Here is a 20,770-nt window from a genome sequence, read left to right as displayed (position 1 = left end):
TGGCTGACGTTCAGGATCCACGATGGGTGGCGTCTGAGAGTAGTTGTGAATTATGAAAGAGGTATTTAGATAGGCGCACTACTGCATGAGCGAATGTTGACGATGCTGAGGCTCCCATCTGGGGCACGCCCCATCTTAAATATCAGGAACGACTTCGCGCACCTCAAGATCTACCCTGGGTCCACTCCACGCCTAGGTGCTAAAGTGCCTCCGCATCGGAACGCTTCATGGTTGTGGTGGTTGACTGGTAGGCCCGTTCCGGTAGCCTTATCTTCGAGTTGCGATAGCCCACGCGGTGAGCTCCACCAAGATGCTCGCTGCAATTGCGCCACGAAAAGTCCCGACGACCAAACCCGTGTGATTCGCATCTGCACCCTGCATAGTGTCCGAGGATGAAGATGCAGACTTTGCAGAATTTGGGTTCTGGGCGTGTGAAGAATGGCAAGACGAGTGGGTGGATTTCCGCGAATGACGCAGCGCCATCGTAACAACGGTATCGCGTGCCCGTCCAGGGTGTGTACAGATGTCTTGGGGACCATGCACGTCTGCACAGCTATCTCCGCGATAGGAGCCCTGCAGACAGAAATTTCGCTACTCTTTGACTCGATAGAAACATGTCACCACGTCCCTGGGCCCGGAGAAACTCTCTATCTTGCAGCATCCGACGCCATGATGGTTCGAGGTTGCGTCTCTGCGTTCGCTTGGGATGGTTAGCTGAGGTGCTATGGCAGGGAAGGGATAGCGGTTCTGCGGTAGGGAGATAAAGGCAATGTGGGGTATAACGGGGCGCCGCCCCGGCCGCTGAGTGGCCGCCATGTCCAGTTTACTCGATGACATCGAGTAAACCGTCGGGCTGCTTATAACATACCTCAACCGCCAGCTTCCCTGCCTCAAGGCTCAGCTGTGAGCTTCGGCTTGCCAATCCCACTACCGTTGGCAACAACTTGCATGGTCATGCGCTTGTACATGCCTCTTGCGCGCTGAAGGCATCGCGCCAGCCGACTTCGCCAGCCTCGATTTTTCCCGGACTCGTATACCTCTTCGAGCTTTTCGATGGCTCGCATCAGCCTAGGTGGTTTCGGCGACTCCGTGCTGAGTGTGGGAGTCGCATGGCAGTACATTTTACCCACGTAAAAATCGTCCTACATGCTTAGGACTTTCGTATGGCTCAAGCTAGAGGCTGATCGCGTGCACTGGGAGTATCGTGCAATGGGAGTAGGATGCACCAACTGATACTGTCCACGACAAAACGGAGGCACACACTGAAGCGATGCGTCAAAGGACCCGACTATCGTTAATGGAAGGCACGTGGTCAAGTGGCAGTCGCTACCAACCTTGGAAGTTGATAACCCATAGCACCTTCCTAGGCGTGTCGAGTCCCGAGGTTTTCCCAAAGACCATCATGTGGCTGAAGAACAACACCATCCCACCCTTCAACCCCCTCGGACATTCGGACATCCAGCATCTCAGATCCCATCGAAATCTCCGCTGTTTCCAATCCCGAACAGAGGCCAAGATGTTCTATGCCTTGTGCGTTTACAGCCACCATCTCACGATGAACGCGCAGATCGGAAACATCTACCGAACAATGGCTGAAGTCGATACACCATGTTGAGATTGTTGCGCGTCCATCAAACAATATACGCCGGCTGGGGCTGTTTGTCTATCGGGCCGTTGAAAAATGCCCCAAATATGCAGCCTGGCTGAGTGAGGTTGTTTCGCACGTTGGCGTGTTTCAACGCCCGCTCGATGTAATTTCCCGTCCACAAGATCACAGTTCTAGACATGACGTTCACTGGAGTGTCCAAGATTGTTTCGCTTTAATGTGCAAGTGGAGAGATCATAGCGTTTATTAGAAACGTATTGATTCGTGACTGCCGTTCATTCTAGAGATGCCTATTCATACCCAATACCCAAAGTCGTGACGGTCATCCAAAACGCCGTGAAAGAGAGCAAGCCACCCATTGCGGAACCAAAACAAAAGGCATTAACCCAAAGACTTCGTCCTTGTTTTCCCCTTCTAGTGGTAGCCGTTGCCGTGCTTCGGCTTCTTGTGCTTGTCCTCGAGCTTTGAACCAAGGATGGAGCCCGCTATGGCTCCAATAATGCCGTGACCGCCCATCTTGTTGCCTCCGAAGTAGCCAGCTGCACCGCCACCTAGAGCACCCATGAGGCCTCGGTCGCCTTCAGCCTGCATATTGGGGTCTGTGGCGCCATATTGCTGTCCTTGCTGCGGCTGGCCGTAGGCATTGTGGCCCTGTGGGTACTGGTCTGCGGCGTATGCGCCCTGCTGCGGGAACTGTCCTGATGGTGCTTGACCAGGGTATTGGCCTTGTGGAGGGTATTGTTGTTGCTGGCCGTATCTATGATCGAATTAGTACACAGGCGGCTGCATTGCAAAGCATCCCCTCTTACCCTTGCTGTTGCTGGTCGTACGGCGCTACTTGCTGGCCATGCTGGAAGCCGCCGTGAGCAGGCGCACCATACTGCTGGTTATAGCCTTGCTGTTGGTAGCCCTGCTGTTGCTGGTCGTAGTAGCCCTGGCCTTGCTGAGGTGGGTAGCCTTGTTGCTGGTAGCCACCCTGTTGTCCGTAGCCTTGTTGTTGGGGAGGGTATTGGCCTTGGGGCGGGTATTGCTGGTAGCCCTGGTTGTATTGATCGTAAGGGCCAGACATGTTGCTTGTGTGTGTGTTCGTAGGACAGGAAAGGTGAGTAGACGCTGGTGTTGCGCTGATGAGGGGTCGATTGAGGGGTGGTTGACGTAAGATTGGGGGCGAGTACGGAATACGGGATACGGGTTGATGTGTGAATGAGGCAAGAGCGTCACAACAGGGACATCAGAGTCTTATACTGCCCACCAGGCCTATTGCCGCAGCACCCAACAAGATCTGCTGACTACCAGATCCGATGACTGAACAATTCATCGCGTCCTTGGGGGCGGAGCACCGCACACGCAGCGAATTCGGGCTGCACTCAGCCTCAGCCACCCAGAGGTCAAGCTCGTCCGGCAGCCACGGCCAGTTCGGCGCGAGCGAACCGCCCACGACTCAACGCCGCATCATCCGTCGTGCAATTCCTAGCGGTGCGCAATTCGAGCGCTGCGCATGTTGACGTAATGCGACTTGCCTTTTATTGTTTCCAATCGAGATGTACTGACCATCCTAGAGAGCGATCGCGGCAAGGCAGGCTTGGCTAGCCTCAGGAAACACTCTCTTCCGCAAGCCCACCAAACCTTCTTGCGAAACACTGTGTGCCTCTTGTCCACCCAAGAAATTGGCCTCGGCCGGATTCTCGCGAGAGCCTGGTCCCCAGCACCGCCGCATCGCGCTACCGGAAAAGGCACATTGTGGAGCCCAAGAGCAATCCACGCCATCCGAGGCGCAGCAGGCTCTGCAGTCCGCGGACTAAGTGTGGCGTCGTCATATGCAGGCTGTACGACATCGCGCATTTCGCCGAATCCCAGAGCATCTTGTAATATGCGGGGAATTATCAAAGGGATTAAGCTCTACTAAACCTCACATTGGGCTTTCGACATCCAATATCTGTACGTCGGTCGTCGGTCTCACGACTCAACCCCTGTGGCGTTTGATCGTCCCCGGAAACGGGAGCTGAAACCTGACCATGGCGCCCTGAGACGACTTTAAGACAGCCCCCCAAACCTTGCACGAGCATTTTGTTCTCGATCATGGCACATCTTACCCCATTGAGGGTAATTAAGCGCATTCAGGGCTATGGAATCTCGCCATTTGGATCACTGCCGGCATCGCAATTGCTGCTAAACGCTCCGTAATGATCATAGCGGCGCATCCACATCTTCGCGTCTCCCCAAACTGACATGGGACCAGCAGCGACTCACTGCTAGTGTCATTCATGCGCGCTCATATCCCACCCCTCCCGCTATTCGCATGAACGTGTCTCGTCTTGAGCGTTCGCCCAGCCTTTCGTTGCACCTTTGCTGACTTTGCTTTCCCTTCTGTCCTTCGTTCCGCAGGCCGGCTTGTTGCTAATCACTTACATACATTCGCTCATCACCCTTTCCTATCGACTACGCTGGTCGCGGTCCTACAGGCTTTCGACTCAAACACCACCTTCGATCACGACAACCTTACATCGCTGGACGAGTTTGCGGATTATGTCTGGTGGAGAAATCGAGACGCTGGAAGATTGAGAGGGGCTTTCCCTATTTGACGCCATCGCATACCGAACGCAATGCCCGCTCCATGGCGCCGTGGAGTTTACGACAAGGTGGATTATGTTGTAGTGGAAAGAGACGGTGTTGAGAACGAGATTGAGTTGGTGGAAGACGAGCCTACGCCCACGCTGAACCGACTATCACGAGCAAGACGTCAGGAGCCAAGCCCTACAGATGGAGACTACGACAGCGACTCTGACGACGATGACTACCCCGAGAACCCGACCATGACGCCTATGACAACACCTTCGCTTATGATACCGTCCGGAAGTGCAGCAGTAAGCAGCGTCGCGCCAAAATATGGACTTGGCTAACAAGCGCAGATGTTGGTCACAATGACTCTCAGTGGTCTGGAGCCAGAGGCTACGACACCTGCTTTGGCTGAGAGTGACCCCACGGAGACCATCGTGATAGCCATGCCACCGCCCAGACCCCATCATGACCGTCCCATCTCCCAGACGACTGAGCACCTGCTCATAGCTGCTGGTTCAATCGGTACGTTGAAGTCATGGTGCTTCTTGAAATGTATACTGACATACTCCAGGTGCGACTATCATCATTGTCATGGTCGTTCTCGCCATGTACACCATGAAGAAACGAGGTCTTACATTCAAGGACGTAATTCAGCAAGGCAAGCAGCAGCTCCGTCGCGGACCCCCACCTCCACCACCATCGAGATACGGTCAGGATAAGAAGCAGTTCGATGATGGATACGCGTATGGCATGAACGACTCTTTCCGCGCGCCTCAACCGACAGTCGCACCTGTACGATCTAGTTCGCTGTCTTCGCAGAAACGATTGCGAGACCTCGAGCGAAGCGACAGCTTCAACCAGCCTCCGACTCGGGATGGAAACATGAGCTTCTACGATGACACACCGTCGCGTGCAAACTCGCATCGTCGAAATGACAGTGCAACACCCTCATCACCGCTTTTGCCCATAGAGGGGCGACGGCAGAGTAACTCGACTCGCAACACCAGATCTTTGGATGGTGACGAAGAGTCGCTGCGATACCCTGAACCTCAGGAGCAGACTAGAAACCTGCCTCCTCCTCCATCTTTCCGTCAGTTCTTGTCGAACCGTCCTTCAATCTCTCAACGACCCGGTTTCGGCGGTGCATCCGCAGCAGCCGCAGCCGCCGGTGGTGGCATGGCCAGCAGATTCAGCTGGACAAACTCCCAAGCTCCTCAAACCCCGCATGACCCCTCTCGCGACACTGCTACCCAGCCTCTTGGCCGTGATAGCTTCATGACAACGCGATCTTCCGTTCCTCGTTTCCGCACTGTCGACTCCTGGGTGAACCAGCAATCCAACCGCGTCGAGGAACAAAAGCTCAAGCAACAGTTCCGCATGACACAGTCTACCACATACTCTGAAGACGAGGTTCCCGAGATGCCAGCTCTACCGTCCTCCGTTCCCAAGAACGCAAGCGGCATAACCAGGCAACCGAGTGCTGCGGGTCTAAGCCGCAATGGCAGCAAGAGCGGTCTAGTAGGAAGAGACATCAAGCACCAGAGACACGATACCCAGACGACGGCCCCAATCTTCAAGGCACACCCAGGCACGGAAGTGCGCTTCAGCACACGCAGCGCTGTTCCTTCTGAGATCTTGGATAGGGGACGGGATAATGTCGCCCTATGAGCACCACTGAGCCACTGTTGTCAACCACTTCGTGTCTAACCTGTACAATCAAGTCATATCTCCTTACCAGTACCCCGTCAGCGTCGTCACTTCTCCAGCATCAGCATGTTTTCTTGCATTTCCGAGCGCGGCATCATGGGGACTTGGGGGTTCGGGACAAAAACGGGATGGAAAACAAACAAACAAGCAGTTCACCACCGGAAACCAGGAACCATCCAACTATAACAGACTTCTTGTTTCCACTCAACTTTGTTCCCAGCCAAAGTCTTCTGCGCTATTCACCCATCTGTCTATCCTTTTGTACATTGCAACTTCCTCTGCTTTTTTAGCTTGAGCTATCGAAATATCCCGTAGAGTCATCTTCCTCTCGCCATCTACTTAGTAATAACCAACAAATTCGGGGTTTCTTCTTCATCTGAAGAACCCATTGCTATGTTTCGTTCCCGTGTCTGTGCTCAAGTGCAGTCGTGAATGCGTGACGTAGCCCATCCCAACTAAATCCCCACCATCGTCACAAATAGCACGCTGACAGCATACCAGGCTCGTGTATTACTGTACAAGGTCAGGAAGACACCCGTGCCCCTTCATTCCCACCTCCACCTCCCGAAAAATAAGCTCATAACCTCCGACTTGGCACGATCTCGCATTCACCAAGCCGACGACCAGGGTAGTGGTAGGGACGTCACGCCGATCAGATAACCGGTTTACCGATATGCCGAGGGTATTTGACTAGCTGAGACGCGTCTTGCTGACATGGAGGGCGTTAGCATGGAATAGCATGACGTCCAGTCGGTAAGTTGACAAAGCGGGACGCGTTTCAGGTGTGTCTGGGGTTCATGAGATCATTGCCGTGGAAAGCGGAAATGGAGTCCGCGGGTTGTTACTGCTGTGCGGACGACAAGGCCGCGGACGGGAAGGTTGGGCGGTTGCGTTGGGGTTGTGAGGAGCAGTGCGGGTGGCAGATGCATTTGTCGGAAACCACGAGACCAGGAACAAGGGATAGATCTGTTCGGACATTATTCCGACAGTTTTGAGAGCGTCCTTAGGATTCGTACTTGTGTTTTGCTAACCGTACATACTTCTACTAAGCAAATAATGTCCAAGCCATATCAATAGATCATAACCCGATGGATCTTGACGCATAATCCCAATTGCTGTCCGGTCAGCTAACCCCGAATAACTCATAATCCACCTTGAAATGCAAAAACGCCCAGAACAATGCAATGATGGGACAGAAGAAACCGTTTAGCGCCCACGTCTAGCCACATCTTCCAAGAAACCCAGCAAGAAACTCTTATCAACGGGACTCTTGCCTCCGCTTGCGCTTCCCGCTCTGGATTGACCGGCACCCAGCCCGGCTAGACTGACACCATCGTTCTGCTCTAGACTGATGCCTGCGTCGACTGGACGAATGGTTGGCGGTATTACTATACTGGGCGCTTTTCCGTCTCCGATGCTGCTGATGCGACTTCTGTTCGCCATTCCTTCTGGACTGGTTGCACTCACACTGCCGTTCGCTGGTAGTGGACTGACAGGGCTGACGAGGCCGGACATAGACGTCTTTGGAGTCGGTGGGAGAGGAGATCGGGCCGGTGGCACTGGGCTCTGCATTTGGGGTTTCGGAGATGGTGACGGTTTGTTGCCGAAGAGCGAGAGCAATGCGTTCTTCTGCTCCGAGGGGACGGATTCGCGACGGTCCATGCCCGAGATGGGTGGAGGGACGGGTGAGCGAGACGGCAATACTGCTGGTAGGGTTGGCGGAGGCTTCGGTGATGGCCCCTTGAACATGTCTAGCAAGCCTTGTGCATGTGGTGTCGTCTTCTCTCCTGTACCTGAGCAACTGTTAGTCTCATCTACAGGTTCGGCTATTAGGCCAGAAATGAGCAGGCGCGAAGGGATGGACGTACCTGCTGGCCCTGGCACTTTCGACTGTTGCTGAGGTCTCTTCAGAATCTGTGGCTGGAAAGCTATGCGCGGTGATCCAGAGACTTCCGCAGGTGGTGCAGGTTGAGGCGAAGCTTGCGGCGCACGTTTGAGTATCTGCTGAGGCATGAAAGGCATATTCGTGGCTGGCGAGGGTCCTCGTGAACTGCTGTTTGTCGGCTGCCTGTTCTTCTTCATGGTGTCGAAGTCTGGCGCATTCACTGGCCCGCTCACAGTAGCGGACGTCATATTGGCCTTACTAGGCGGAGCATTGAAGACGGCAAGAAGAGCGGCATTGGGCTGTCTAGACGGGTCTGCGACAGGTTGCGCGGACACGTAGCCTGGTGTTGTGGGGAGCGCAGACAGCTCTGCAGGTGCGGGATTCGGGCTTGCCAGTGGCGGGGTAGGCCGGAACAGATTCAGTAATGAATCTTGATGGGCGTTCCTTGGCTTTGGCTGTTCAGGTTCGAAGCTCGAGCTGATGGGTGGTGACTGAAACTGCGGCGGACTGGGAGCGAATTGTGCTTGTGGCGATACGAGACCATGTGGCCTGTGTTGAGGTAGCGGGTGCTGTATCCTGGGCGTTGTTTGCGAGCTTCGGTGCAATGGAGCGGCGATCGTGGTCTGAGGCGACGGTGGGAAAGTGGGTTGCTGATTCTCATTCTTGAACGAGTTCAGTAATCCGAGGGCATGCGCATTGAGATTTGGTGCGGGCAAGTTAGACGCCGATGGTATCGATGGTCTTCCGTTTCCACCTGCGAACTGTGAATCCCCCATCTCCTGGAATTGGGGCCGCATATTGTGCTGGTCAAACGCTTGCTGCATGTTTGGAGGCTGAGGTGGAAACATGGACTGCTGCTGCTGCGGCTGTGGTTGCTGGTGCATGAAATGAGGCGACATGTGTGGCGGTGGTGGTTGCATTCCGTTCATGTGACCTGGATGCCCTCGGAAAGGCATACCTTGGTGTGGCGAGAAGAAGGGCGGTGGAGGCCCCATGTTGCCCATCTGCGGTGGTCGTGGTCCATGCTGGCCATGGGGACTTGACGGCTGCATGGGCGGGGGCATCATCTGCTGAAAGGGCGTCCGAGGTTGTTGGTTTCCTGCATGCTGGCTGTTGCCCTGCTTGAATAGAGCCAAGAGCGGGTTTCCTTGGGGTGGTGGTTGGCTGGGGGCCTCCACCGGCGGTGACTGCATGCCCACACTAAGGAGACGCTTGAGTGCCTCCGCTGGGTCTTGACTCTGTTGTGGTGCCTGATGCTCATTTGATAACTCTGGTAATGAGTCGCTCGGGCGGTGTCCGCGACCTAACCGGGCCACCATCTCCGCAAAGTTGTCGGCCACCTGGGCGTCGGCGACGGGCGCTGCCTGATTGACCGTGGTCTCGTAGAGCGTGTTCTGGATGTCTTCGTCATCAGTCCCTGCCACAGGTGCCGGAGCAACGTGCGCGCTGTTCCGTTGCCTCTGCCTCCCAAGCCTGTGCTGCTGCTTTATCCACTGCCTCAGAGGTCCCAAGAACGGCGCGACCATGTAGAAGTTGCTCTCCTTGATCAAGTCATTTCCATTTCCCTGCTGTTGCTGCACCTGGTTCTTCCGCCTTAAGGTCGGCAGATCCGTGAGCTTGTACCAGTCGATCTTGGAGATTTCCTTCCTGGTCCGTGGCTCGAAGTATGTGTCCATGGGCACGCCGCGGAAGACGTACAGCATCATACTCTGTTCGCGCATCGTGACGGTGATCTTCTTCATGTGCTCGTCGGGCTCGACCAAATCAGCTTCGCGCAGATCGTAGCCAGTCTCTTCCCAGACTTCGCGCACGGCGCAGTCGAGATCCGTCTCTTCCTTGTTGATCTTTCCGCGCGGGAAACTCCATTTGGCGCCCTTCTTCCATCCCTTGACCAGCACGGCGTGGGTCATGTCCTCGTTGAGCATGATGGCGCCGCGCACCGGGACGCGGGTCTTGTAGGCGAGGAACTGCTCGTAGGCCTGCTGGTGCAGCTCCTCCGAGTAGGCGGAGAAGAGCGGGCAGTGCTGAAACATGAGCTGGGAGAACTTGCGCAGGTGCATCGAGGGCAGGTTGTTGGGGTCGAGCGGACGGATGAAGTCTTCGTAGAACCATTGGGCTTCCTCGATCTGGAAGCATATTCGCTCCACCGACTGGAGTTCTTCATTGGGCAGGTTGACGATGAAGCGCACGCAGAGGTCGTCCAGCCAGTCAACTAGTGATCTGTTTGTGTTTGTCATGGTGGGAGTGTGTCTGGCCCGTGTCGAGCATGCCGCGTTGAGCTTGCGTCGCAGAGAGTGGTGGGGAGCGCTCGGGCGCCAGTCAGCCAGCTATCGCGCGTCGCGGGCGGCGGGCAGTAGCGAGAGGGTCCAGGTGAGGGAGAGGTTGTTTGCTGCGAGGCTGCACAGCCGCAAAGAATGGCGAAGAATGTGGGGGGAGCGGGTGGACGTGTTGTTGATGTGTTGTCAAAGGCCTATCGGAGAGTTGGGCTGTGGCTGTCGGCAGGAGCGATCGACACAAGTGTGGCGGCTGTGGCTGTGCGCGCAGGCGAAAGAAGGAGCGGCCGACCCAGGCCATGACGTTCCTGTCTGGGATCGCGTCACAGAATCAGGGCACCTGGACCTGGGCAGCTACAGCGACTCACCGCCAGCGCACCTCGATGCGATAAGTAGGCCCGTCGTCTTCGCTCTGCCGCTGCTTCTTGTTCTTCACAGCTCAATCATACTTTGTTCGTTGCCAGTCGCCCGCCAGCTATACATAGGGCAGCGACGCGCCCGTTTCACATTTTCCCAGGAGAAGCGCCGCTGGCCAACCACACAACACGCGCGCTTTGAGACAGCCGCACCACCGCGCACTGTAAAGCGACACCGTTCGAACAACAGGAACTTATAAGGCCTCTTGGACGGTCTCATATACTTGTATTCATACAACTCCCCTCGCATCACGAACTACCTCAGCAACACCACCCAACATGGCAGGCATGGTCGCTAAGTACGCCATGAAGAAGGCGTTGGGCAAGGAGATGGAAAAGTACAAGTCCAAAGACGTATCTGGACCCTACGTAAGTGAACCTTCTATGATTTCGACGTGCGCAAACTCATTGTGTCCCAGGACCCGTACTACGCATTGCAGCCAGATCCAAAGAGGCCCCACAAGATGAAGAAAGTCAAGAAGGACATTCCCAACTACATTCCCGAGAATGATTGCGTTGTTCTAGCCAAAGCCCGCAAGTCCGCATACAGGCTCGACTACGCTCTTTTTACCTTTATGGGAATCCGATTCGGCTGGTCTTCTGTCATTGGCCTTGCCCCAGCCGTGGGCGACGCCGCAGGTTCCGCCTTGGCCTTGAACCTCGTTCGCAACATGTGCAAAGTGGAAGGCGGACTGCCAGCCAGCGTCCTTATCATGATGCTGTTCAATGTCGCCTTTGACTTCCTCATCGGCCTTGTTCCCTTCATCGGCGATCTTGCCGACGCAGCTGTCAAGGCCAACGGCAAGAACGTGCGCCTTCTCGAAGAGCACCTCGACAAGCTCTATAAGCCCAAGGAGCTCGCAGACAGAGATTCCAAGCTCCCAAGAGAACGACGACCACGCCCTGCTTCTGTCTACGTCGACTTTGACGATGAGATTGATGAGCGCCGCAACACCTTTGAGGACGACCATGACCATGTTCGCCACCCTCAACGTTCCTACGGTGGAGGGCGTGTGCACGACGAAGAAATGGGCGGACGGTACGACAACCAACCCCAAAGATCGCGCCGGGACGACAGGCCTAGCCGCAACAACACTAGGAGCAGCAGACGTTGATGAGTACTTCTTTATGTCTCTTTTCCTAGCGTCGTTTCCTATTACAGCATGCCAGTACTGTTGTCAGACCACTGCTGCATTTCATGCGTTGTGCATTGCGCATTTGGCGTTGGCGGTTGCTCGTACTCTCTTTAAAACTATACCCTAAGTGCTGTTGCATGTACACAACAATATTATGTATACTCTTTGTAATATCTCCCATGTAAGACCCGGATTCCAATCCTCTTTTCGTTTGTTGATCAGGCTCTATCACGTTCACGTGTGGATCCAGGACGCTTCGTCCCTGCAACAGCGTGTGCCTGGATCTGATGGGCACCAATGGAATTCTTCCTCCATGTTGTACCCGCAATTATACTACCTAATCCACGACCACGACTGCTTGCTAGTCCAACGTCCGTGTGCTTCCTTCTATCCGTATTCACACAAACTTCTCGCGTGAGTGTCTGGCATATGCTCGCCCATATAAATTCTAGTGATTTTCACTCTGTTTCCATGCTCATTGCGTTCGCGTTCAACCCCCAACAACAATTGTAGTATACCTTGCTTCAGATCCCTCAGAATACCACAGCACGACGGCTTCTCTTCACATCATGAAGCTCTTCATCATCTTGTCGTTCGCTCTCAGCGCCATCGCCGCCGCCGTCGTTGCACCTCGGCAGCCCACATCGCCATCCCATATCGTCGCCCTCGGCATTGACAATTCCGACATACCCCTCTACTCAGACGCCGATCCAGTACCCACTGTCACTGTCTCAGAATCAACTGCAACTACTGAAGACAACTACCAAAACGCCCGCGACAAAATCCCCTTAGTAACCGAGCACGTCACATCCACCTGCAAACTGATATGAGACACTTGCTAACTTCGCCCCTTTCCCTACAGAACCTCGCGCCCCGGCGACCCAGAACCCATCGTCATCCTCCCCTTCTACTTCCAGGTCATTGAGAACTGCCTCCCGGACAATACCATCCAAGCCCGCGGTGTATACAAAAACATGGATTACGTGTGGGCCTACACTCTAGCCAAGGGCCGTACTGTCCAGGTTGACCACGGCATCGGGGGATACCCTTTTACGTTCCTGATCGAACCGTTCGATTACAAAAACAGTATCCTACACTTCACGTACGACAACGGCGATGATTTCCACTGCGATTGGAACGACAGCGAGTCGTGGAAGAGGTGTGGCGAGTGTAGGACGGGTTTGTGGAGTGCACCGAAGCTTGATTGTAATGGAGGCGGAGAGAAGACTAGGGTAAGTGGTTCCTTTTTCTTGGATGTGCCGCGTCTTAGATGTCGGTTTTGCTAATTGAGGCGTGATTGTAGAAAAAGATTATGAATTGCTCGTTCATTATGGGGTGGAGGAGTAAGCTCACGGGCCATCCCATCACTCCTCCTGAGGGGGCGGCCTGATTCCATCGTTCTTTCGAACCGGGCAGAGAGCATGGCAGCTGGGTTCTGGACATCGCAAGAGGGGCCGCGGTAGAGGTTTGCTTGAGCGCTTCGTTACATGCGATGGGATTATGGTCACCTAGGGTGGTACGAAAGTGACGAATGGGACTAAAAATAATCAGTGACGTGAGAAACCACGCTTCGTTCATGACATGGTTTCCAACAAACAAGTATCGAATTACAACATATTTATTAGCCAAGGGTATCAAACTATTCTGTTTACCCAAAAAATGGAGAGTCATAATGGACATGCCGCCCTCATTACCCAAGTACCCGACCCAGGTCAGACGCCGATACCCAATGCTTGACAATACTGATGCATTACCTCCACACTCTCACGTCCGCAGCCTTTAATCGACGATGACACCCTTAGCGCCAAACCTCTTATGGCCGTAGTCATTCTCATCTTCGTCACCGTCCCAGTGGACGGCCTTGCGCGCAGGCTTGTGAATGCGCACGCACCACAGGAAGTAGTCCTCTAGCGGTAGCAAATTCAAGAGCACCCTGTTGCCAGTCCATGCAAGTCCACAGACCATGGCGCCAGCTACGGCATCGAGGATGAAGTGGTTCGCGGTAGCAACAATGGCGACCAGGATGATAGCAGGGTATGCGACACCCAAGAAGATGCAGAGCATACGGCGGGCCGACGGAAGACGCATGCGCAGACCCATGGTGAGAGCAACGGTGCGGGATCGGTTGTGCTGAGGAGCAAGAGGAATCGACATGATGGTGAGGCCGATGAGCAGCGAGTACCCGAAATGCAGGGAAGGCATGGCAGCGTATTGGTTGCAGAATTTGTTTTGCGTCCACACGCTGCTTTCGCCCTCGGCGCCGTGGACAGTATCGACAAAACCGTAACTACGCGCCTCTTTGCCTACGGAGCCGGGAACCTCGGGGTCGGAGAGCAGACGCGGCGGCATGCATGGCCAGAGGGTGAAAACGATGAATGCAATCAGATTGCAAGTGGCCATCGTTCTGCGCCTGGCAGCATACAGCATTGGTCCTGCAGGGCTGCCATCCGCCTCGCCCATTGGCTTGTTGTGGAGGGGAAGATCGATTCGGTTGCGCGTTGTGGTGTAGTAGAAAAGCCATACCAGGAACAGGATTGTGCCTGGAATGTGGATGAAGGAGTATGTGCGGTTCGTCCAGTGGAGGAGGAAGGGGTGCTTCAGGAACCACGCTTGAACATCGAGTTCAAGGAAAATGTGTAGTTTTTGTTCGAGGTGGATGATTTGGAGGGCGTGGCGGCGAGCGACGTTAACGGTGCCTTCGACCATGGTTACTGCGGAGAATGCGCGACCTAGTTGGTACACCTGAAGAAAGTCAGCATCTGCAGAAAAGATGTATAGTACTCGCGAGTTTGCTTACCCAGTAGATGAGCGCCCAATACCAGGCCTCCACAAGGAAGGGAAACTTCTTCAGCAAACGACTGAGGAAGTAATCCTGGAATCTCTTGGTATTCGGGCTCATGACCTCCTTCTTCATACCCAGGACTACCACCTCTCGTTTCCTCCATTTGGGTTCTTCGTCGACATTGGCGAGAAGCGACGCGCTCGACGACGGACTAGATCGACCGGAATCTGGGGAACTTGATCGCGGCGAGTTTTGGTATACTCTCCGCCGACCAATAAGGCGGTATTCGGTGTTTCGGTTTACCCATGTACCTCCGAAGAGCAGGGTGACTACCACAAGTGGTTCTATGAAGGCTCCTGCGCCCATGGTGGGGGACTACGCGCGAGGCGGCGGTATATAGGTGGTATAGGCGGTCGCGCGATGTTTGAGCAATAGTATGCTTCCCGGGGTTTCAACTCCGATACGATAACCCAGAGGAACTGAGTATATTTGTAGGGATGGCGGTAGTGTTTGGCTAGCCGGTCGATCCGGGAATCTATGCGCGGAGGTCCTGACGCAGCGCTGTATCGTACCTTCTGCTCTGACTTGAATGGTAGAAGTGAGGAACTCGTGGGTGTTTCAAGAACAAAAATGCTAGCTATGACAAGCCCAGAAGTCTTCGCATCAAGGAACAGGCAAAAAGACTGGCCGATGCCGAGGACTACATCCTACACTAAAGGCAGGGCGCATGGCGCGTAGTGAAGTCAGCGGAACGCACGGCATGCGTAGAGTGACTAAACAGCCACAGCAGCCACGGACAGGGTAGCGGACGTTCGGACGAAGCTGCGCTGCCATGGCATTTGGTGCGGCGTGGCCCTGCTGGGTGCAGAAGGAGCCGGCCTTCCGATGTGACTGCTTGCTTAGTGTCGCGTGCTCGCACATCATTTGCTACCAGTTGCGTCATTGACATTTCAGAGTTTTGACAGCAATGCTCGGTCCCAGATACTTATCGCGCCCGCGGACGTTAAGAATGCGTCGAACAGCAAGATTGCGTCCCAGTTGTAATGCGCGCATCATGGGCGATGATTGACGCCTTCGCGCGCCGGTGTCCTGTTGGTTGCGAAATATCGTGGTCGGTCGGTCTCACATGAACACGCGACTGTCGTCCATAGGCTTAGCTTCCGCCCAGTACCGGCACTAAGCCGCTTTGGTAGATGCGCATAATCTTCGATTTCGATCAAGATAATCTCCCGTACCTAGGTAGTGGGTACGGAGTCTCGCGTCTTGCCGGTGCCGATACGTTTACGCGCGAGTACGAGATTACATTGGCACTCATCGTTCCTGGACTGCACAATTTTCACCGCAGCTGCGTGGTGTATAGTCCTGTCACCTCCATCTGCCCCTGGACGCTCCGTATTCTGTTGAAACAGTTTCTTTGTATAGCGTTCGCGTATAGAACTCTACCGCCATCAAGCTGCACGGTCTCCTCAGCACGTCGTTCTCCCAGGGTTCTCACAAACTATAGCAGCGAATTACATTCGAGCAATACCTAGGTATGCTTGCGACTCACTTTCGTCAGCATTGATCAGGAGTTTGCGAAAACCATGTTGGGAAGCATGAGCGCATGAAGGGACCCGCGCAGAGGACATAGGCACCCAAAACCCTTCGTAACATGTTACATTCTTACATATCAACCAGAACCAGGGAGCAGTGTCTAGTAGCCCCTCGATATCTCAGCCACAACACCGGCCTACTAGAGAGGCCTAGGTACACTCCCAGCCCAGTTTGATCAGGCCACGGGGGAGTACTTTTGAACAGTCAATATGGGTTCTCAAGTCAAAAGCAAATCAGTTCAAGTGCTGACAGAATTTCATTGTCTCACTCTCAACTTCCACTACCCTTTACTCTTCCTTTTCCACGGCCCGATCTACTAAGAAAAGAGCGGCTCAGCAATCGGGCAACGTCCACTCATCGGTCTCCTATTCTCTCCGTTCCACCATCATCTAATCGCAGTAGTAGCCGAAGCTGAGATAATCCTCAAATCCATTGGGGTTCGAGAAGCAAGCCGCCACGCCAGTGTCGATCCTAAGGTTGCCGCCGTTGGTCTGCGACTGGTTGGGGCCGGTGTAAAGCGTAAGATGGCATCCAGGAGACGTGACCAACATCTGGATGGACCCGCGGGGTCCTTTGCGCATTGTTAGAGCATGATGCCACGTCAGTGATGTCCGGAGCTTACCTGGGAAGTTTCCCTTCACCACAGCGGGGTTGAGGTCGTAGTTCTCTTCGAAACCTTGGCAGCCGGGGTGGTCGAAGGAGTTAAAGCGGATTCGGCCATTGGCGGTTGCGAGGGGAAGAAGGGGAAGAAGGGCGTAGAGGAACTGCATTCTGCTTGTTGGCGCTGGTGTGAAGTGTGGTTGTGTTGAGGCTGGGTAGCTTGATGCTTGGTTTTGGAGGGGAGAAAGATGAGGTTTTATACCTGAGTGCTGTTTTCAGATCCAAGTCGGGATCTTCATGGTTCTTCTCACAGTGCAGCAGCATGCGTTAGCAATACGACACCATCTGACGATTACCTTGTTCGTGGTAGCTGGAAGCTGAGAATATTGTGCACCTTCAAGGACCGAAGTGGTGTAACTTTCTAAAGTCGTCAAGGTAATCTGTTTCGCGTCGTACAAACTACTCATGGCAGCGATCTGGATACGGATGCCCTCCTTAGGTCAGCTCTATCCAGACGTAGGTCTTCCTGTTTGAGGATGATGGTATCGATTGCTTGTTGCTGAATACCTCGTTTGGGGAAATAGGCTGTACAGGTAATGAACTGCAGGAACTGATAAAAACTGCTTTCTTGGTCAGCTTCCTAGCTCGTCGTAGCAGGCTTACTGATTTACATAGTTAGTCATTCGCGGTCAACGTTGCGTGTAGATACACCAATCAGGCGTAGACCTGTATATTAAGCATGACATTAGCATTTACTGCTCCTGTCTTCATGTTGCACACAGTGCGCAAGATAGGAAACATTCTACGTTAGCATATCGTATTGAACTGCACGTAAGCGAGCGGCGCGTCCCATCGCCTTCGCTCGCCTCGCTGATCTCAAACCGCAATGGCTCAACACAGCGCTCAACGTCGAACATACGGTGTCAGATGTAACATTCTGATATTATTTAATTTAATGAGAGCCGGACTAAGGTGTAGTCCGTCTTAACCACCACTCTGAGACGAACGCTGGCCTACCAGAGACGCCCGAGTACCATGCAATGCATGGCGAACATGATGTACAGCGAATGTATCGGCTGCGATACGCAATGAAGCGAGAATTCTTTCCAATTTGCAAAAAATGCCAAACACAAAAGGAGACCAGCGTTAGCTGTGAGGTAGGAGACGCATGGTTACAATAATCCCGAGTTTCCTTGACGCCTCGCTGAACAGAACAAAACAGTAAGGGAAGGTATAGTGGTAACAGTATATGGACAGACCAAAATGGCGGACAAAGGAAATGTGTGTAGTCATCAACGGTGATAACTGGTGGCGCTGATGGGACTCTCAGCACGCGACGCTGTTGAACGGCGCGGTCTCTTGGAGGTCCTCGACAAGGTCATCCACGTTGGGGAGGTACCGTCCCAGCATGTTCTGCTTCTCCTCTTGCGACCGAATGTGCTTTCTGGTCGCACCTCCGCCATCGTCGCCAGTCGCAGTGCTACCTCGCCGCTCGAAAGCACTCGTCAGCTTGCTAGGACTCCGATGCGGGCCAGAACCTGGGATCTCGGGCATGAGGTAGAAGTATAGGAATTCCAGCAGCTTGACTTTGACGTTTTGTGTAGTCTCTTCGTCCTTGAACAGGCTGGTCACGGTGAGCAGGCCGTCCATATGCTCAAACACTCGGGTGTTCTGTGGTGTCGCAAGAAGCGCGGTGACTAGGACGAGGAGGGCTTGGGATTGGATGGTGGGGCAGTTGTAGGGGTCGAGCAGGTCGAGGAGGACGTTCATGTAAACCTCGCGACCGAAGATGATGCGCGATGGCGGGTGCAGCAGGAGAAGACCCTGAATATTCGATAACGAGGAGAGGATGAGGATGTCGTTTTGGCCATCTATCGGTAGTTGGTTAGCTGGTGTTCGGCATTTTCTAGTCGGGCCTCTTACCCTTACTGCTTCCCATGCCCAGCAGTCGATCCAGACAGTCGGCTACCCGTGTTACAACTATAATTGTTAGTATATACTCGCTGTGTTGTAAGTTCCCAACTCACCATTCCACTCGAATCCCTCTTGCAGCCGAAAGAACTCGCGAAAGGCAAGATCGTCTGACAACTGCCCCAGCTTCTTCGGCGTTGGTTGTTGTTGATCTCCCAGATTGAGCGCAGAGGCGTTCCGTCGGTGACCCGGTGGTGAGTTTCGTGGCTTGCCGCTTGAAAGACATATTTGCGCCAACATGCCCTCGATCTGGCGCAACCCTTTGCGAATCTTCTGCGTATCCTTGGATGCTATGTTGTCGAATGCGAGGGAGAGTAGAGCTTCCATTGTGAAATTGATCTGAATTTACCGGTGCAAGAACAGTAGCGACAGCTCTATCAACCAGAGTTAATATATGCTGCGACTAAGGATGCAGTCCAGATGTTGTTGAGATCAAGCGTTGGAGGTGCAGAAGGCGGTAGGGGAAGGCGGGAGGGGGGTTACATACATGCAGCTAAGAGGTCCAAAGTGCGGAGTAAGCAATATTCTACGCCTGTGTGGGCCGCAAGATTCAGGCTTGGGCCTTCTCGAGCTGGCCGACAGTTGGCGTGGGAGAGCCTGGTGGCATCGATAAACACCCGCCGTTGCCATGGAAATCGCGACCCACCGGCGGCGGTTCGAGCCGTGCACTACTAGCCTGGCCAGGGAAGCACTACCACAACTCAACACCTCATCTTGCGCGACACCCTTACCTTGTCGACAACCGTTTACTACACCCTTGAATATGCGCATAGTTTCTGCTAGCAAAATGACAGCGGCATCGTAACGGGCAACGTGCGGTCAAAGCCACTGAGAACTCTGCACCGGCTTGGTCCCGCAGGTGCAACTACGTCATTCGCGACTCGCATTCCCAAGGCCACTACTCGCCATGCGTGGAATGCCTCGCACATCTGAATGAGAGTAAGGCTGTTGCGATGTCGCTCGCAAGGGGTGACGAATACGAGTATGCGTGCAAATGACCGAATCACAGCCTTGCCCGTCATGATGTTGCTGTTCACCGGACCTTGGCAGCCTTCCGACTATGCCATTATGGCTGACCGCGGCTGCTTCTTCGCGAAATTCAGAGCTTCGCAGTACAAGCCTCCAACGCCAAACCTCTTTCCCGCGGTTTCATGCACACCTCTGGAAGAAACTGCCGTGGTGGCTTGCGTCCCGAGGCCTGTCAGAGACTCAGCCGCTCAGCCTCGTGCGCCAGGCACTATCTACCTTATAACTCGCGATGGCTCCAATGATTGAATTGTGGTGAACTTCCGGCTACGGATTCGCAACTACACCCACGAAGCCACCCTCAACATCAACTTTTCGTTTTCTCATTATGGCAGTGAACTCTTACTTTTGGAACGCGAACGTGTTCATTGCCGTTATTCGTTTTGCCCTGTTCTCACCCGCGATAATTTACTGGGTCGCCGCGGCAGACCACCACGAGTTCATCAGGATCAATCCCGAACTTCACGACGGTATCTACGGCACGTCCATACTAGCTGGCGAAAGGCTTGGGGACAAATGGGGCCTAATCTTATGGATCTGGAACGTGGCCTGTTGGTGGCCTGCGCTGGTATGCTTCCCTCCACTGAATCTACCTTTCACGATTGTCGACACTACGATCACCGTCTTTCTGGCGATGGCTACAAACTACCAGGTTGGATATATACCTCTTAATCTGAAAGCTTGTCATGACAAAGCGGGCCTCGAATTGCAGCGACCCGCTGGCACGAATGAGAGCTTTTTTGCTGCTGCCGGAAGACTCAACGAGACAACGGCGACTTCGACTGCCATGTGCTTGGAATTTGTGAAAGAGGCACAATATGGTGTTGCGCTAACGTAAGCCGTATACTCGTGGATAGATGGGTCTTGCTGACTACTACAGCTTTTTTTACGCCCTCATTTCGTTCATCGGAATCCTTGCGTTCCCCGGTGCTATTTTAGAGATTAGAAAGAACGACGACTCCATTCTCGACATGGTCAAAGAAATCCTTAAAATGCACAGGGGTTGCTTCGCTTGCATGTTCAAGTGGCCAGCGCTCTTGGTGTATGGCGTTCTGGTCTACACCCCGATCTTGTTCTTCCGTTACCTACCGATGGACTTCAAAGCCCCGGTACGATCAGCCCGTCGGTACGTCGCGAAGGCTACGATGGGGGCGGAGCAAAAGATCGAAATGATGTTGACGGAGCGCACAAAGCACGCGAGTAACAGCGGTGATAC

General features: G+C 54.0%; 7 protein-coding genes across 7 annotated transcripts; 2 read left to right on the top strand and 5 right to left on the bottom strand.

Annotated features, from left to right (window-relative positions):
• Window positions 1–2,020: 2,020 nt before the first annotated feature.
• Window positions 2,021–2,675, bottom strand: J4E84_004507 (uncharacterized protein; the record flags this gene model as incomplete). Its single annotated transcript, XM_049387110.1, has 2 exons — window positions 2,021–2,363; window positions 2,416–2,675. The coding sequence occupies 2 exons, from the start codon at window positions 2,673–2,675 to the stop codon at window positions 2,021–2,023; spliced, it is 603 nt and encodes a 200-aa protein (XP_049244883.1).
• Window positions 2,676–4,209: 1,534 nt separating this feature from the next.
• J4E84_004506 (uncharacterized protein) lies at window positions 4,210–5,833 on the top strand (the record flags this gene model as incomplete). The annotated part of the gene is made up of 3 exons (XM_049387109.1): window positions 4,210–4,470; window positions 4,516–4,687; window positions 4,737–5,833. 3 exons carry the CDS (start codon window positions 4,210–4,212, stop codon window positions 5,831–5,833), a joined length of 1,530 nt encoding a protein of 509 aa, XP_049244882.1.
• Window positions 5,834–7,078: 1,245 nt separating this feature from the next.
• On the bottom strand, window positions 7,079–9,994 carry J4E84_004505 (uncharacterized protein; the record flags this gene model as incomplete). The annotated part of the gene is made up of 2 exons (XM_049387108.1): window positions 7,079–7,659; window positions 7,741–9,994. The coding sequence occupies 2 exons, from the start codon at window positions 9,992–9,994 to the stop codon at window positions 7,079–7,081; spliced, it is 2,835 nt and encodes a 944-aa protein (XP_049244881.1).
• A 731-nt stretch (window positions 9,995–10,725) lies between these two features.
• Window positions 10,726–11,561, top strand: J4E84_004504 (uncharacterized protein; the record flags this gene model as incomplete). Its single annotated transcript, XM_049387107.1, has 2 exons — window positions 10,726–10,815; window positions 10,866–11,561. 2 exons carry the CDS (start codon window positions 10,726–10,728, stop codon window positions 11,559–11,561), a joined length of 786 nt encoding a protein of 261 aa, XP_049244880.1.
• Window positions 11,562–13,361: 1,800 nt separating this feature from the next.
• On the bottom strand, window positions 13,362–14,730 carry J4E84_004503 (uncharacterized protein; the record flags this gene model as incomplete). The annotated part of the gene is made up of 2 exons (XM_049387106.1): window positions 13,362–14,324; window positions 14,380–14,730. The coding sequence occupies 2 exons, from the start codon at window positions 14,728–14,730 to the stop codon at window positions 13,362–13,364; spliced, it is 1,314 nt and encodes a 437-aa protein (XP_049244879.1).
• Window positions 14,731–16,346: 1,616 nt separating this feature from the next.
• Window positions 16,347–16,727, bottom strand: J4E84_004502 (uncharacterized protein; the record flags this gene model as incomplete). Its single annotated transcript, XM_049387105.1, has 2 exons — window positions 16,347–16,528; window positions 16,580–16,727. The coding sequence occupies 2 exons, from the start codon at window positions 16,725–16,727 to the stop codon at window positions 16,347–16,349; spliced, it is 330 nt and encodes a 109-aa protein (XP_049244878.1).
• Window positions 16,728–17,883: 1,156 nt separating this feature from the next.
• J4E84_004501 (uncharacterized protein) lies at window positions 17,884–18,855 on the bottom strand (the record flags this gene model as incomplete). Its single annotated transcript, XM_049387104.1, has 3 exons — window positions 17,884–18,428; window positions 18,481–18,537; window positions 18,585–18,855. The coding sequence occupies 3 exons, from the start codon at window positions 18,853–18,855 to the stop codon at window positions 17,884–17,886; spliced, it is 873 nt and encodes a 290-aa protein (XP_049244877.1).
• Between the last annotated feature and the right edge of the window lie 1,915 nt (window positions 18,856–20,770).

Source organism: Alternaria hordeiaustralica (assembly GCF_023758085.1).
Source record: "Alternaria hordeiaustralica strain BMP 2776 chromosome Unknown scaffold_7, whole genome shotgun sequence".
Classification (NCBI taxonomy): domain Eukaryota; kingdom Fungi; phylum Ascomycota; class Dothideomycetes; order Pleosporales; family Pleosporaceae; genus Alternaria; species Alternaria hordeiaustralica.
The sequence above is the reverse complement of the archived record's forward strand: the minus strand, read 5'-3'. Positions and strand labels throughout refer to the sequence as shown.